We start from the raw sequence: 16611 nt of genomic DNA, 5'->3' as shown, positions 1-16611 counted from the left end.
CATTGACCTTGACCCAGGGACCTGCTGCTTGACTGATGTATCTAAGTTAACCCTCTCTACCTCACTCCCTCTCGCAAAAAGTTTCAGATATAATGAGAGACAATGTCGAGTCACTTTCATACCACGAAGCTTTAATTGCATCTTTATAAAAGAATTTACGTAACCTCTCCGTTTACTATGACAGAATGTATCACAGCCTGCTAAAAGCTTTTTTTTTTAAGCAGGAAGTAGAAAACTCGGTCAGACTGGAAAACGGAATCTTTTGAAACAGCTAGAGGACTTATGACGTAACAAGTTAGGTAAACAACAGGATGTCGGCTTCCTCCAGGATCTCTCTCTCTCATGCATCTCTCGAGCAGAATTCCATGTCTACAATTTTCATTGGACGAGGCTCTCGACAAACATGGAAAACAGGAAGAATAATGACAATGTGCAATGTATATATATGTGAGTAACATATTAGTGAAATAATCAGCACTTTTATCGTGGTATCAGCTGGAGCAATGGAAATATACAAATGATAGTAAATTGTTGCAGATCAATGATTGCAATATAATAATAAATAATGTGAAATTTATATAACGCATTGCATGACGCTCACGAAAAAGCATTTTCTAAGTGCTTATGACATGGACGGACAAGTAATAAAAGGTATATTATAATCACATGATTTTTATACAAATATACATATGTTACACAGCTAAATATGAACGAAAATTTTATATTTTTGTAACATTATATTACTCACTAGCTAACCAAAGATTTTTTCTCAATGATACGTATCCCACATTACTTTGAACAGAGTCCATTTTTCATTTGACCTACGTATATCGTGTGACTAAAATTTGTATTTAAAAATAAATTTAGTTCCGTTTTGTTTCATACAGCGAGCAATGGTCGAACTGGCTGGCGTCAACTGACATTCGCAATGGTCAAATCTACTCGATCTGGGCTTGTGGACAAATCGACTAAAGGTCCTTCCCTTTCTACAGTAACATATTTTTGTTGAGAGGGGAGGCAATGCCATCCACTATTTGCCAATTTTACTATCCGTCGATTCGACCAAATCCCGTATGCGATGATTCGTCCACGAAATAAATAAGTGAATGTGCTTTCCTTTCTCGTCTGTGGTTGACGCATGTGTGTGTGTGTGGAAGATCGAGTGGGAACAATCACTAGATAGTTGGTTTAGTAGGAAAGTGCTTCAACCTTGAGGTGATTTCGCATTATGGGGAAGGAAACCGGAGTATCCAGAGAAAACCCCCGACATCCAGTGCTGCGAACAAACGTCGCATACAGTTTCCCGAGACGAGATCTGAACCCAAGCTATAGCCTCTCACTGCAGTGGTGACAAGAGGTAGTTTAACGCAGTGGTTCTCAAAGTATTTCGGACCGCGGACCATGCACTTTACTTAAAAAATATGGCGGAAAACCAAGTCCTAAAAATCAGTCTGTGCTATGAATTTCAAATTTAAATTGCAGCATTTGTTTCATTACAATTCAAAACTAAATGTCCTTTTGTGACAGTAGTATAGAAATAAGTTGACATAAAACTACGTATACCTCGTTCTTTGTGATTAAAATGTTAATGTGAGGAATGCATCACTTTAAACATCACTTTGCTGACATATGACGACTGTCAGCCGCGGACCACATGACTTATGCCCACTGACCATTATTGGTCCACGGACCACACTTTGAGAACCACTGGTTTAAACCACTACACTACTGGGCACTTTACAATTATTAGATTTATGTCTAGTGGTTAAATTACGCAGGGTCCCATTAGAAATATTATTTTAAATATTATTGTTTAGCCGGACTGACGACCTCCCTCGCTAAGGCTAACACCACGGCCCCTAGCGCCAGATCAGTCCGTTCCTCTTTGGTGTTCCAGGGAAGAGGACGGTAGTTCCCAAGGAAAATTTTCCACTAACATTCTAGCTTTCGTTCGTCGGGTGCGTTGTGTTATCTCTACCTCGCGCTGTGTTCTTTTTATTTTCTTCATCCACTACACACCAGCACTCAGCCGACCTTGGAATCCACAAAAGACCATACTTTGTCCCAGACAAAAGTATCTTTTCTTCGATGTGTCAACTCAACGGATCTTCGTGTGTTCTCTGCTGCTGCGTCACAACTACACGGACAACACAAATCTCTCTGGCGCTAGTGATACCCGTTCACCTCATTCACATGATGAGGACATACGTACGACACGCTAGCATTCGTTCGGACTGACACGCTCACACAGGTAAATAAGTTCAAAGACATTTATTTACTTATACAACTACTATATCTATTCTAAGCTGCCCACCTAGCTAGTCTACTAAAACCTATAGCACCCAACTCCCTGGGGTGGGGAAAGAGGGGGTTGAGTGACGTGAGCCGCGCTTTTACAGCGGGACCAAACCATCTTGCGACAAATCATGGTACTTCTCTCGTACTCAGGGTAGACAGAACTAAAGCTTTACTTAGCAAGGACATGTATAGTTATTATAGGGATATTAGTTCGTGGTTTTAGTGACGCGATTGAGCCGCTTTCCAGCGGGACCAAGACACCTTGCGACAAAATATGGTACTTCTCTCATACTCACAACCAAAGTTTTACTGCTTTTCCGAGCCGGACCAGCCATCTTTCGGTAAACAGGTGCAAGGACTGATCGACTTTTGCCTGTTATTTATACTGGACAGTTTGGGTACAGCGTCATCCGCTGTTGTCCTTATATATCGCGCTGAGCCGCTCGAGCGACCAAGCATGGGGTGGAAGGGGATGCGGGGTGGAGGGAACAAGCACTGCCAATCAAACGGTGCCCTAAACATTAAGCGCTCCCGCTACACTAAGTCGATCTTCAATGATTGGATTTAAAATTTTAACAAAAGAATAAGTTTCCATGGTTCCGCCGGGAATCCATATAAGGCATCTTTTAAAGAAGAGAAATATATTTATATATAAACACATAAAAGTAAAATAGCAAGAAAGTAGATTCCGTTACATGACCTTAACTAACTAAAATGCGTGTGAAAAAATAATTTTTTTCAAAATTTTAGTCGCAACAGTGATAAACGCCGGCTGGCAGTCTCAAGTACAATACTAATTAAGTTGCGTATATCCTTTTGAATGGTCTTATTTAAATTTATTCTCTCCATACACTTATTCATGCTTCTTGAAAGATGTTATCCAATTATTTTCACTACAGACAGATATTTTTGATATCTAGTTCCTCAAATACGGATCTACGTCTGTGCGTATATCGCATAGACTACCATAGAGGATGTCAACAACATGGCCATTGAGTCCAGGGACACTACTCCATCGTCTTGATAGAGTTATGTTCCTTGTGACGTCATTACTTGTGATTGTTGGTCATCGCCTGAAGTCTTTCCCAACGACAGTCTTCGGAGTCAAAGCGTCTACGATATTATAGTTTTACGATATTATAGACAAAATAATCCACGGAAAACAGTCATTATGGAAGGTATATGATTTAAACTTTTTCACAAAGTTTGTAAAATTTAGAATAGACATATCTGTCGAGTATCCTGTATACTAAACGGGAAGTACATGTACATCCACGTTGGTACTGTTTTCTTCTTCATCATTTATCTTTTGTTTGTCATGGTCGTAATAGAATAACTATTGAGATTATAACATTATTATCAGTTTTCAGTGATTTTCGAAATAAAAATAAAGTAGCCTGCTGAGATTGATATAAAGAATTTACGTCCAGTTAGCACTTAGTTACTGTGACGCTATCGATGTCTAGTGTCTTTCTTTTTTGCACTTTGTAGTAATCGAAAAATATTACTGATATGACTTTGATATAGACTTACCCATCTGCTAACAAACAAAATCTCAAGAAAATCAGCAGAACTTAACCCGTGTAGGCAAGCTGAAGACATGTCTATTGCACCTTTTTTCAATTACAAAAATGTCCAAGTGATTCACTCTGTATTACTATTCAGACTAGTCATTTGTTCATTTATTTGATTTTGTTTTAAATTTTTATTATGTTGTACAATTTTTTCAGATATGATCTTTCAGCTCCGTTTCACAACTCGACAGCTGGAAAGGCTAGCAGCAAAATCTGAGAAAGAACAAAAACTCCAGCAGACGAAAGTAAAAAAGGTGAATAAAAAATTAGAATTATTTCAGTGTGTTTTAACTGGTGAAAATTCTGATTTTAAACTGTGATATACTTTGTATGTGTATATGTGTGTGGGGATAGGAGAGAGAGGGAAAAACAATGACAGTATATGGAATGGTTTATATATATTATAATTGTTTTTCTGACGTAATCAGTTTTCTTCTAATCCTTCTTTTATTGATGAAGCTTTAGGAAAAGAAAAGTGATATCTAATAGAATTATACACGTACCATTAAAAACAACAAAAAGTGCTTTGGCAGGTCAAACAGCTGAAGCAGGAACATTACACATCAAAGGCAATTCAAGGAATAGATAATAAAGAATGCAGACCATCATAAAATTTTTGTTAAAACATATTTGTGGGATGTGTGCATGTGCTTAATGTGTACACATATCTAACCACTCTATTCACCCATTCTGCAGTCTTCCTCATTTCTGCTCCCTTTATCTAACTACCTACCTCCTTCCAAGTACAAAACTGAATTGCAACTTCAGAGTGAATATGAAGGCAGTTAAAGAGAACTGGACTGAGGGTTGGTGCCAGTCCATAGATGAGAGAATGTCACAAGATGACATCAGAAAGTCCTACCTACTACTGGAGACCCACACCAAGACAGGTCAACACAAAACTTCAGTCATTGAGGGACAGTGAAGACAGCTTTCTCTTGGAAAGATGTAATAACAGTTGAGAGTGATGTCCCTTCATATTACCAACCTGAGGGGGTTGTCTGAAAATGTGTTCTGTGTTGATCTGTTTTGATTTGAGTGTACATTGTTTGATTCACACTTTTTGCTGGTATCCTCTTCCTTGTGCTGGACTTTTCCATTTCCTGTAGCCTTTTTGTTTATCGTTTATTACTTTCAACTTTATCAACTTATGGTCTTTTCTGACTACTGCCAAAACGTAAAGTTTATTAATTCTGAAGGGAGAAGCAGACAATGTTGCATCACCCCATGTAAGCTGGCCATAGAGTCAAATTCTGCAATTACTATCCTGCAAGAAGAGTGTATGAGTCATTGCATGGTTAAAACAGATGGAAGAGCTCTTCATCATCATAACTTTTGTTATTCTTTCAAAGAAGGTTACAAAAAATATTGGTCATTTACAGGCGCTTCAGCAGAAGAACATTGAAGGAGCCAAAATTTATGCAGAAAATGCTATCCGTAAGAAAAATGAAGGCCTGAACTATCTGCGATTTGCTGCTCGTGTGGATGCTGTACAAGCCAAAGTGCAGACAGCAATGTCAATGAAAACAGTAAGTTTTATAACCTGAAGGATAGTTTTTTTTCTTGTACTGGACAGAGATAAAGGGATTCTGTGCTTCTGTTATTCTGACTGATTTTTAGAAAGTCAGATGGACATGATGGCCAATTTTTGATAAGTATTTTAGAAATAACAATGCTTATAATAAATAATTATAAATAATATAATAAAATAAATAATTATAACTGCAGTGAAGTAACTGAAGTTAATGCAGTTCCTTTCATTGGACATATTCCACTTCTTAGAGAGTTGTAGCTACATCCACAAATGTTTCTGCCATCATTTGCAAACTTTTGCAGGATATTTATATGGTTTTTTTGTTTTGTTTTTACAGGTAGCTAAAGATATACAAGGTGTTTGCAAATCTTTAGACAAAGCAATGGCATCTATGGACTTGCAAAAGGTACAGAGCAATCTTGCTTAATGCTTATTGATGTTTTATTTGGGCCATAAATATGAAGGTTGTTTTGGAGATGGCTAGACTTGAGCATTTATGCACAAGCTTCTTACACTTTTGCAGGATTTAGTATCTATAAAAAAATGTATTAACTCATTCAATATGGATGAAAAGTGATTAAACATTTTAAATGGTCGTGGAGGCACAAAGTACAATGTGTTCTAATATTTTGCACCTATTTACCTACAGTAAAGACAACCATCATTGTCGACACCATTTTAAAGAGCATTTCTTAAACATTTTAGTGATAGGATTTGCAAGAAATATAGTTTTTATTTTCTTTTACTAAATTTAAATTAAAGATAGTAACTGTATGGGATGGAGAAAGTACCTTTCATGGCAGAAATAAATAAAATATTTACAATAAAGAATAACACAATAAGGACAAGACAGTAAGATGGAAATCATGACACTGTCCTTTATTCAGACTGAAGCCTGCATTCTGTTAAAGGTGTCTAATCAGGATCTGTATGTGCTTTTTTCAAGAAAGACATCCAATGCTGTTGTAAACATGAAGTGGGTGGAATGAACTTAGTGAGTAGAAGGTGTGAATCTTGAATCTTGAATCTTGGTAAAACCTTTGTGACCTTATAGTCTGCCTGTGCATGGTGACAGATATGTTGAATAAAGGTTTTTAAATTATTTTCTATAGATTGACCAAATTATGTCCAAGTTTGAGAAGCAGTTTGAAGACCTTGATGTTCGAACTTCGGTAAGGTGTAGTTGATAAAAGAGGTGTCACTTTTGTCATCTCTTACTGCTTATGTTTCTTTTACTATTAACTGTCAGTTTGTTGTAGTTTTTTGCATCAGTACCTGAGCTCACATCCACATAGGGAAATGCACTTTACAAATTCAGTTATTGTTTGTGTTTAAACAATTATCTTGTGTTAGGTGGTATTTAATTTCTTTTTAAAGGTAGAGGGTCTTTAAGATGTTACCATAATTATCATCATTATAAGGTTTTTTTCACATAAATCAACCATTGCTTCCTGACGAGTATTAGCTTAGAAATGTTATGTCTGCAACAGACCATGGAGTCATCAATGGGAGCAGCAATGACCTTGTCAACACCTCAGGATCAGGTGGAGGCATTGATCCAGCAGGTGGCTGAAGAGAGTGGCTTGGAGGTCATAGACCAGCTAAAGGACCTCAAAACCCCAGCAGCATCTGTTGCCACCACCTCCAAAACTCAGGACCAAGAACGTGAGGATGATCTGACTCGCAGGTATGTCTCCTATATGCTGTAACACTATGAATATCAGCCGCTCTTGCTTGACATTCACCTATAAACTGGAATGTGTGTTGAATTCATACTGTGTATGGTGTTTCCAAACATGTAGGGATACTGAAACATGTTTTAGCACAATATAGTAAAACCTTTTTATTAAGACCTCCCACATGGATACAACCCAAAACATGTTTGTGGACAAATGTCACAATATAAATGTCTGCTTTCTCCCCAGTGCAACTTAGGACCAGAATTTGTGCTCTGTTGCAACCTTTCTGCAAAAGTTGCATGTTGAAAAAAAAAAATGAAATAAATCTAAACTGGCAGCTTCTGATTAACCATTTATATTATGATTCTCTGCAGAAATAAAGTACCATATCACCTCAGCCATATGGACCACCGACCTGAGTTGAATAGACACCACCATGATCACTTTCTGTCATAGTTCTATTAAATAAGACTTTCTTTTTACTCTTTTGTGTATTTTTGTCACTTTCTATCATAGTTTTTATAAATAAGACTTTCTTTTTTGAAAATATTTTTATTTGATAAATAACTGGTTAGTATACTTTTATGACCTAATGTATGGTCCATAATTTGGTTTATTATTTTTGTTTTTTGCAGATTGCAGGCTTTGAGGAATTAAATGCAACTCTGCATGTGTGAAATGAACAATTCATACGTGTGCAAATTATTTTTAGAATGAATGATGCCATTATAAGGGCAACCAAGTAGAACTGTGATCGATTTCTTCAGACTTGGGGAGAACTAATCTAAATGTTTATAAAAACTATGTGTTGCTGTAAACAGGAGCATTATTAATTTTTTCCCCAGTCTTTTAATACTTTAAAATGTTAAACTTTCTATTGACATTTTGAAAAAAATGAACTGAGCTATAAGCATTCACTGTTACCAGTGTGGGATAAATATTGTGCCACTAAGAAGCTAGAGAATGAAGTGGTTATTCATTTGCAGGTTGTGAATAGCGTGACCCCCCCTCACACACACACACACAAAATAACTGCTGCCTTAGGAGAAAAGATGTCACATCATTGTTCTGGTTTTCTTATTGATGGCCTTTTATGGGTAAAGATTAGTTGAGTGACTAGTTCTGTTGCTTAGTAGCTGTTCTGTAAGATATCAAGCATCATATTCAGGGCTTCTGCTAAGGCTAAATTCTTTGGGGTCCCACGGACCCCTTCTTCAGATTTTTAAGGGGTCCCTGTTCTTTGCCCAAATTTGAAGGGGACCCCATTGACGAAAATTGAAGGGGTCCTCCGAACTTTTAATGCAATACAGTATGCAATTTTTTGCATAAGCAGAAGCCCTGATATTATGGTGGGACCTTGTTGGCTGCAGCCCATTGCAGTGAATTCTGAAGATTGTACAACCATGTTAAAATATTGCCTGCCAGATTATTCTTGGCATTATAGTCATGAAGCATGTTTACCCCATGGATTAACAACCCAGGCAGGGTAAAGTTGCCTACCTTCTTTGGATCTATCCACACACACCTTTTGCTTTGCAGTTAAATTACCTGAGGAAGGCCTTGCCAGTAGCAACTATTACAGTGTTCATACTTTTCAATATGCTTTGAGGATGGTCCGGTGGCCCAACAGTTAGTGCCTGTCAAATCTATATACAGTGAGGGTTTGCTGTCCTCGGTTCAGCTCTCTTGACATCTGTTTACAGGGCTGGCTGCCTTGCCTTGATTGGCTTACCAATTCCTTCCCCTTCCCCCCCATCACCCTGTATGCTTTGACAATTATTGTATCTCCTTTCAAGACTTTCTTTAATGCTACAATGTTTTTCCTTTGGACATGCAGCTAATCCCCCACCACAATTAATGTAGCACTTTGTCAGCATCTCATTTGCTGGTTGTGTTGCTAGCTTTGCTTGAAGGGAACGCTCACTGTGCAATTGCATGAGGACTGCAGCCCATCCTTGTTAAATGTTAACAGCAGCTTATAAATTTAAGAGGAGTTTACCTATCAGTTGCAATTTACCTGCTGGGTCATGAATGAGCCCAGAGTATTTTTCTTTATGCTTGACGAGTCTTTGATATGTTCATCTTTGAAAGATCAAAGTATAAATTGATAAGATGTCATACTGAAAATTTAGGATAATGATAATGGTTAGGCTTGATGATGTATATAATGTGTTTTTAAGCTTTGTGTCCCATTGAATGAGATCGTGTGGGTGGGTGAATGTGCAAAGTTTGAATGAAACTGAGCTTCAAATCAATGTTTGCATTTTTGCAGTCATATTCTTGGGGTGGAATAAAAGTGCATGTGTGCATTCTTGAACAAATGATTGCTTCATTATTGAAGTATGTATTTTTGGGTGTAAAAATGGTTTTTCATTTTTTCAACTTGTGGCTCTTTTGCATCCAGTCAATCAAAAGGCAAAGATGTTATGGTTCAAACATTTACTACATCTGGCCCATACACACAGCAATATATATGTGGTGCTCTATCAAATCAGACTGCAAACTCGCTGGTAGATGGCTAGAAAATTCATTTGTACAGGAAACTGCAGCAAAGAATAACTATAATGATGTACTGCATTCTGCTTGAAACAAAAGTGCGAAAGCTTATCAAGCTAACTTCTCTGTTTAAAAGAACAAAACAAATATGTTTTGAAAAAAATGTAACAAGCAATTAATAGTGTTCCAGCCATGAAACTAATTTTAAAAACTTATCTAAATGAACTTGACTGAATCTCTCCCTACCAAAACAAAATTTTTCCTTGAGCTATACTGCCACATTATTAGCCTTATACTTCTCCTTTACATAATTTTTTAAAAAAACATTATTTTTTAACATTTGCAATCTAAATACTGCACAGTCTTTCAGGCACCTTATAGCATGTAATACGACACAACTATGACAGCAAAGTAAATGTGTAAGGAAGGTAAAGAGGTTACTAAACAGTGGAACTCTCAGAACTTTGGGAAAATGGAACATTAGGGTTGATACTGATGACATCAAGCATGCTGGCCCCCAAAGGTAATGCTTTCTGTGCTTTTAGATACTTTGTTTGCTGAAAAGATACATTCGCAGAGTACTGGTGTTCAGCTAAGTAATTTTGCATATTCCATTCAGATGTGACCTGCAGAATCTGCATATCCCAGTACTCCCATGCTCTCAAAATCTCCTTGACTCATCTGCAAAAATTTATTATCACTTGCTGCATAGGTGACTATAATTTCCACATAGGAAGTCAGAAGCACACCGAATTTAATGCAGAGATGTCATTTGAAAAGGGAGTGTGAGAGCATAGAGGACTAACCCAACAGAAACAAAATCTCCTCCCCAAAATTTTATCCATTACCAGACAAGTGTTCCACACTGTTATTGTAATGCCCAATTTTAAGAAATGCTATAGCTGTAGTTTCATATTATGTACAATGGGTAAATTTAAAATGAAAAAAAAAAAAATCACCAGCCAGCAACCCCCTCCCCTCATTCTATTCTGACACAAAGCTGGAAAAAAATGTGGGGTGGGGATAATTTTAGGAGGGATTTGGATGTATTGACTGCTTCTATCATCATCAATTTCTGGCCTGCAATGTACACATACTGTGTACTTTTGTCATGGAGTAAGGCTTAAGTGGGATTCTAAATCACGCCGGATGAGAAATGAAAATGGTCACAACAGAAACAGCAACAAATCACAAAGAGAAATAGCAAAATCTCTAACAGGAATCACTACAATCTTATATGTAAAAGAGGTGTCTCACCACAGTTACAAATAACGCCAGTCCATACAAATACATCAAGGAGTGAGGTTCCTGAAACCTTAAAAAGCAAACATGACTGGAACAACAGCACTCACATCAAAGATAACAGTTCAAAGTACAAGAATCTTCAAAAGACCTCATACACAGTATGAAGGGGAAAAAGTAGTTTCTTCCAGTTCAATACAAAAGGCACAATTACATCAATATTAAACCATTCATGACAATATTGCTTTTATTAAGGAGATGACTATAATCAGGATTTTCAAACTATTCTTTAAAATATAAATTATCTAAAAGGGACCAGCCTAAACAAATATAGCTGACAAAAATAATTGAAGCACCTTTTTAACCAGAGATTAGACTTAGGCCAATCAATTTGCTGAAATGAGCACAGAAAAAATTTGAAGTGGGCATGTGTCACTGTGATCATCTCTTAAGTCAACCTTTTCTCTAAAGATGCAGTTTTATTTGCTGCAGACAGGAGTTGGTAGACATAAGGACAGACATCTATTCATTGGTATCTACTGCCTTATCATTGCCTATGGTGGATTTAAAATCTTAAGATGCAGATCTACAAATATTTCCAATGTAGATGCTTGTTTCTATCTCTTTAACAACATTTTGACTCTTTCTTCAAATCCTTTGCCAAAAGAGTTTGCAAAGTCATGCTAACACATAACCCTTAACCTGAACATAAGAAAGCATTCATTCGGTTTTCAAAACCCTCCAGATATTAACCTCTCATGATTCTAGCAAAATATTAAAGCATGCCAGCAAGAAAAAAAAAGATATATCACAAGCAATGGCAATACACAGTTCACAATGCAATAAGCAGTGAAGAAGCACCAGCGTGACCTTGAACACATGCTGATAATGCCAAAATCATTAAATGAGATCAATAGGAAATACATGCAGTCTAAAAGTTCTGTTGAAACCACACAACACGAAGTTCAATTCAAGAGGTAAAGATAAGTTTGGCTCTAATACTGCTTAAAATGTGAAAAGAAAATGTCCACACAACAAAACTGTATATGCTAACCTGACTCAAACTCAATCTTAGGTGAAATTTACCGTCATTAGTTTATTATAAGAACATGGATTTTTAAAGATAACCTTTCTTAAGCACAGGAATGATCGGCACCACAAGGAGCATAGCATTAATGCCGAGGTCTATGACACTCACGGTCAAAATGACAGCTTCGAAGTGGGTTAATGATGCACTACCATGAAAGAGAGCTCTCCTACCTAAGTGAAAGGCAAACCCGGGTTTTGGCAAAATGAAGGTGACAAATTTTGCAGTGAACGTTCAAAGACTTCAGTTTGCAAATATGACCTAGCTGTTTCCTCATATTTTGGAATTAAATTTTTTTAATGAAGAACTAAGCCAAGTTCTCTGGAAATAACATTCCACTCACATCAGCTTTCAAGAAAAGTTCAAATTGTAGTTACAATGTTCATGAAAGTGAATCAGCAAATATTTCCCTCAAAACGAAGGAATGCACAAACTCAACTTCAGAGTGATTAACTCTATAGCTGAGAGCTATATACCATGCTACTCATTAAAAGGATATATGTGAAGACCTTGACTCACAGAATGCTGTGACCTGTCTAAAAAATATAAGCATCATTTGGCTTTTATATTGCTAAAAGAATACTTCTTCAGCAGTGTTTCATTCTGTGAAAAGTTGCCATTCCTCAGTTCAGCTTTACTCCACTAGTGGAGTATCACTAATTCACTGTTCCAAAAAGCCAATGCAAAATCCAAACCTCTCAGTTCTTTAGTCAAACAAAGAACACTTATGCTCAAATTGCTATGCTTTTGTATGAGGTAATAAACATATTTTATAACTAGGAGTGTACAGAAAAGAAAAAGACATGTATACAACTAGAATGCATCAAATACCATGCAGAAATAAAAATATTTGTCTCTAGTGGATTTTGTACATCAGCAACAAGAGCAGGTCCACCTCACACAGCGACAGTGACAAATGACAAAAACAGAAGCCTGCTGGAATAAAGAATAAAAACTTTGATAAATATTATTATAGAATGTACTGTTTTTTTCTATCAACTAGCTAAATCAGCAGGAATGCACTGTGGACCAGAAATACCTACCACTCCAAATGAAAAAGAAAAAAAAACACAGAGAAAAGCTACATCCTTAATAACAGTTTCTCTTGTGTTAGTTTATTCTTACATGCTCAAAGATATAGCTGCACAGAAACTGGTGTGCGCAGAGACTAATGGATGTTAAGTGGTAAGCGCAGAAAATGGGTTTTAAATTAACAGAACAAAGACAAAGCCAGCCAAGCATGACTACCTCTAAAGTGTATAAAGCTGAACACAAATTGTACAAACCATGCATTTTTCAACAGACATAAATATCCTGAACTTTATTTGCTTGAATATTGTTTTTATTTATCAGAGTTATTTTTATGGCCAGAAGTCTGCATGAACACTGACCCAAACTACTTTTGTCTACCAGCAAAAGTTGGTTTTTTGGGGAAGCATTAATATTTTTTGATGGAGTAGCTTACTGCAATTACACAAAATGTTATACAACTTAGGAACGAAGGGAAATTTTCCAAAAAAAAGATTAAAATGTATTTGTCTGAAAAATGGATCAGAATATGAACAGATTGGTACCATCTTCCACGTGTTAAGAAACAAGTTACAAGTAACTCTAGAAATGGTTCAGCATTTGGATCAGTCACCTTTAAACTTGACCAGTTTTCTAAGCTTAGTAAATCGTATCATTGTTTCTGGTGAGCGAAACAGGAAGAGCAAACCAGCAAATAGGTCCTCTTCCAGCCTGAACTCTTTCAACTCCCGTGCAATGCAAATATTCCATAGGAGCTCAAATATGGGATCTACGTCTGGAAGCTCATCAAACATTATTGTGTAACTGGCATTTAGGAAAGCTAGTCGTCGGATAAACTGTGAGATCACAAACACGGAGCCAATGTACAAGCTTGTTATTCTGCAAAAGACCAAAGCAGGAATGGAACACAAAATCAAAACCTTGAGGAAACAATTCAATAATAGGGAGGGGGAAGGGGAGAGAAATGACAAACCAGGACAGCAAAAAGAAAAATAAGACCAAATAGGCCTTTTACTGGATGAAGTGCATGTGAACATTTCTAAGCACATTTTGTATTTGGTTGCTGCTCTTGACGCTGATGCTAAAGTCTTTTCAATTATATGCAAAATAGTACTTAGGGCTGAATCACTACTTACTTTTAATTAACCCAATATACTGCATGTTCTTTATTACTCAAACCTATTGCATTCTCTTAATTATCTTGACATATTGATACTCTTAATCTCCTTGACACTTGACATACTGAATACTCTAATTACCTTGACATAGATGGAAACTTAGAACACTAGTGATTATTCTCCTTTCCCTCCCAATGTAAATACAGCAGTTTCCTAACTTCTGAAACAAGTTCTTACCTACTAGCATAAATTTAGTAAGTGAAAATGATGCCTGGATGATCTCAGCAGGTGAGACAAAATCTATGAAAGCCATGTAATGATAAATGAAATGAAAAGACCCATTAAATCTGAGATAGCTAACAGGCACTGCCTTAAACTGACAAGTTGGGATCGAATAAGCTGATGCACAAACTATGATAACAAAGGTCATGACATGGAATTTTGCAGCTGAAACAAACTAAGGCATTATCTATCACCTCCCCACCCCATCCTTACAGAGCATTCTGTAATTCTGCTTTCATCTCACACACACACACAGAGGACATCTGCACAATTCACACTGAACTGGCACAACCATGTGAAGCACGTTGCTGTAATTGGATCAACTGTTGTCTTCAAATAAATCTTGAGAGCCAGCACACAAATGACAAATGCCAACAAATGCCTAACTGGTTGAGCTGTAAAGCACTGTGAAGATATGACAGTGATCAGCAGTTTTCAATCATACAAGCCAATGTCATCCTGCACATTGTTCATGCTATGGTGGTCGACCCTCTCAACAAACCTGTCTGCCATCCCGATATGGCCATCAAAAAGAACCTGTACAGTTGTACAATTTTTTCTTCAAGATTTTTTAGTACAACATTGGCATACATGTGGCTAGTCTAGAGTGGGCAAAACGTTGTCCACATGCAACACAATTGTAAGTGAAACTAAAACACTGTTTCCAGTGTGTAACACCTCACACTTTATAAATACTACAATGCAAATTCAAACAACTGTTAATTCCTTCTTTCAAGCAAAACACATGAAGTGAGTGAATCTATAGACAAAATGGGGTGAGAACTGGAGCTGACTGAGGTACTGAAAGGAAGGTGACTATGGCTCTACAGACTAAGCCTCAAACCTCATGTCTCTGCTGGTTAACTCGATGCAGTCTGTCAACAGGAGCAATATCACTCAAAAACAAAGCCAAAAGAAAAAAAAATATGCATGAAATATAAAAGAAAATAAAACTTTGCTGCCAAAACACCCTGAAAGAAATCCAGCATTGGCAGCAGAAAAACACTAATCAAACAATGCTAAATTGCAAAATACAAAAGTCAACTATCCACTCATAAAAAATCTTTTCTAGGGCTTATGCATTATGAAAATATGGTTCTAAATCTGATCCAAGTGTGATAACAGATTATTGCTTCAAAATAGGAGAGATGAAAGAGTTAAGAGTTCCTACAAAGCATCAGCATCTGAAACCTTTCCAAAAGATGCATGTATCAATATTTACTGCTGGTGTGAGGAGAATGAGAAGACAGGTCAGGAAATCATGCACACATAATTTTCTTCCATTCACCATTAAAAAAAAATGTTTTAAATTGAACTAGTATTTCCCTTTCTACTACAACAAACAGCAAGTATGATATAGTTCAACTCCCTACTCAAATACAAAATATTTTCCTGTTCAGTTACAGTTCAGTCATCAATTATTTATACATGTAGTAGAAGAGCCACATTTACTCAACTGTTGAGCATGAATAAACTGTAAAGAGTCAGCCCCTATCTTCCATAATGATGGTCTTCTATGTGTCATTACTTACACAGAAAATAAAAACAAAACAAACAGCAGATGACTGGTACTAGCACCTTCCTGTGCCACGATGCCACTTTTAGGTGAATGCTAGTTCAGCCCCAAGCCTCCCTTGCATCTAATAAACTGACAAAAGAATCTGAGTAGGACTTTGAGACGACATTATGGTAGCACTAGGATGCTCCTGTCAGATGCTCTGGGCCTTACGACTAATATGGCTGGTTTAAGGGTATGACACCATCAGTGATGACCTACAGATAAACCATGGGAAAGGAAGAAAAGTTTCCATGGGGATTGCCTGAAACATCCATTGCTGCTCTTTAGTCCTGCTTCGGCTTTGGCCTGCACCACTCAATCATAGTTTCTGGAGAGCGGTAGAGGAACATAAGCTTGGCATATAAATCCTCTTCTAGGCGAAACTCCTTCATCTCACGGACCAGGTAGATGTCTAGGCATAACTGTAGGATGTTGTCAACCTGAGGCAGCTCACGGAACATGATGGTCAGGTACTGCTTGGTAGTGGACATCCGCAGGAACCGACCAATCAAAAGGATGAATGAAACATACAGGCCAATAATTCTGAAAAAGAAAAAGTTAAAATTATTTCAGTGGTATGGCAACAACTGCATGCACCAGAAGAAATGACGGCTTCTGCATAAGATTCATCATCTGCTTAGCAATCAGCAAGATACAATAAAAGAAAAAAAAACTTGCTATTATACCTGACAATGACCTTACCCCCTAATTCTA

General features: G+C 37.1%; 2 protein-coding genes across 15 annotated transcripts in view; one reads left to right on the top strand and one right to left on the bottom strand.

The window, feature by feature from the left end:
- Positions 1-3322: 3322 nt before the first annotated feature.
- LOC112553503 (charged multivesicular body protein 1a-like) lies at positions 3323-9402 on the top strand. Its single transcript, XM_025220781.1, has 7 exons — positions 3323-3476; positions 4029-4126; positions 5255-5401; positions 5744-5812; positions 6519-6578; positions 6897-7093; positions 7721-9402. The coding sequence occupies exons 1-7, from the start codon at positions 3470-3472 to the stop codon at positions 7740-7742; spliced, it is 600 nt and encodes a 199-aa protein (XP_025076566.1). The 5' UTR covers positions 3323-3469; the 3' UTR covers positions 7743-9402.
- A 107-nt stretch (positions 9403-9509) lies between these two features.
- The window catches only part of LOC112553497 (piezo-type mechanosensitive ion channel component 1-like), a 90257-nt gene continuing 83155 nt past the window's right edge, over positions 9510-16611 (bottom strand). For 13 of the 14 annotated variants that reach the window (XM_025220757.1, XM_025220758.1, XM_025220766.1 and 10 more), the window contains one exon: positions 9510-13818. In XM_025220757.1, the coding sequence (XP_025076542.1) occupies positions 13545-13818 (274 nt within the window). In that variant the 3' untranslated portion in view covers positions 9510-13544. Of the gene's footprint in view, positions 16441-16611 lie in introns of all 14 variants that reach the window. The other variant, XM_025220759.1, reaches the window with a different exon arrangement.

This window comes from Pomacea canaliculata, linkage group LG12 (assembly GCF_003073045.1).
Source record: "Pomacea canaliculata isolate SZHN2017 linkage group LG12, ASM307304v1, whole genome shotgun sequence".
Lineage (NCBI taxonomy): Eukaryota > Metazoa > Mollusca > Gastropoda > Architaenioglossa > Ampullariidae > Pomacea > Pomacea canaliculata.
Note: the sequence above shows the minus strand (reverse complement) of the source record. Positions and strands in the feature narration are given on the sequence as shown.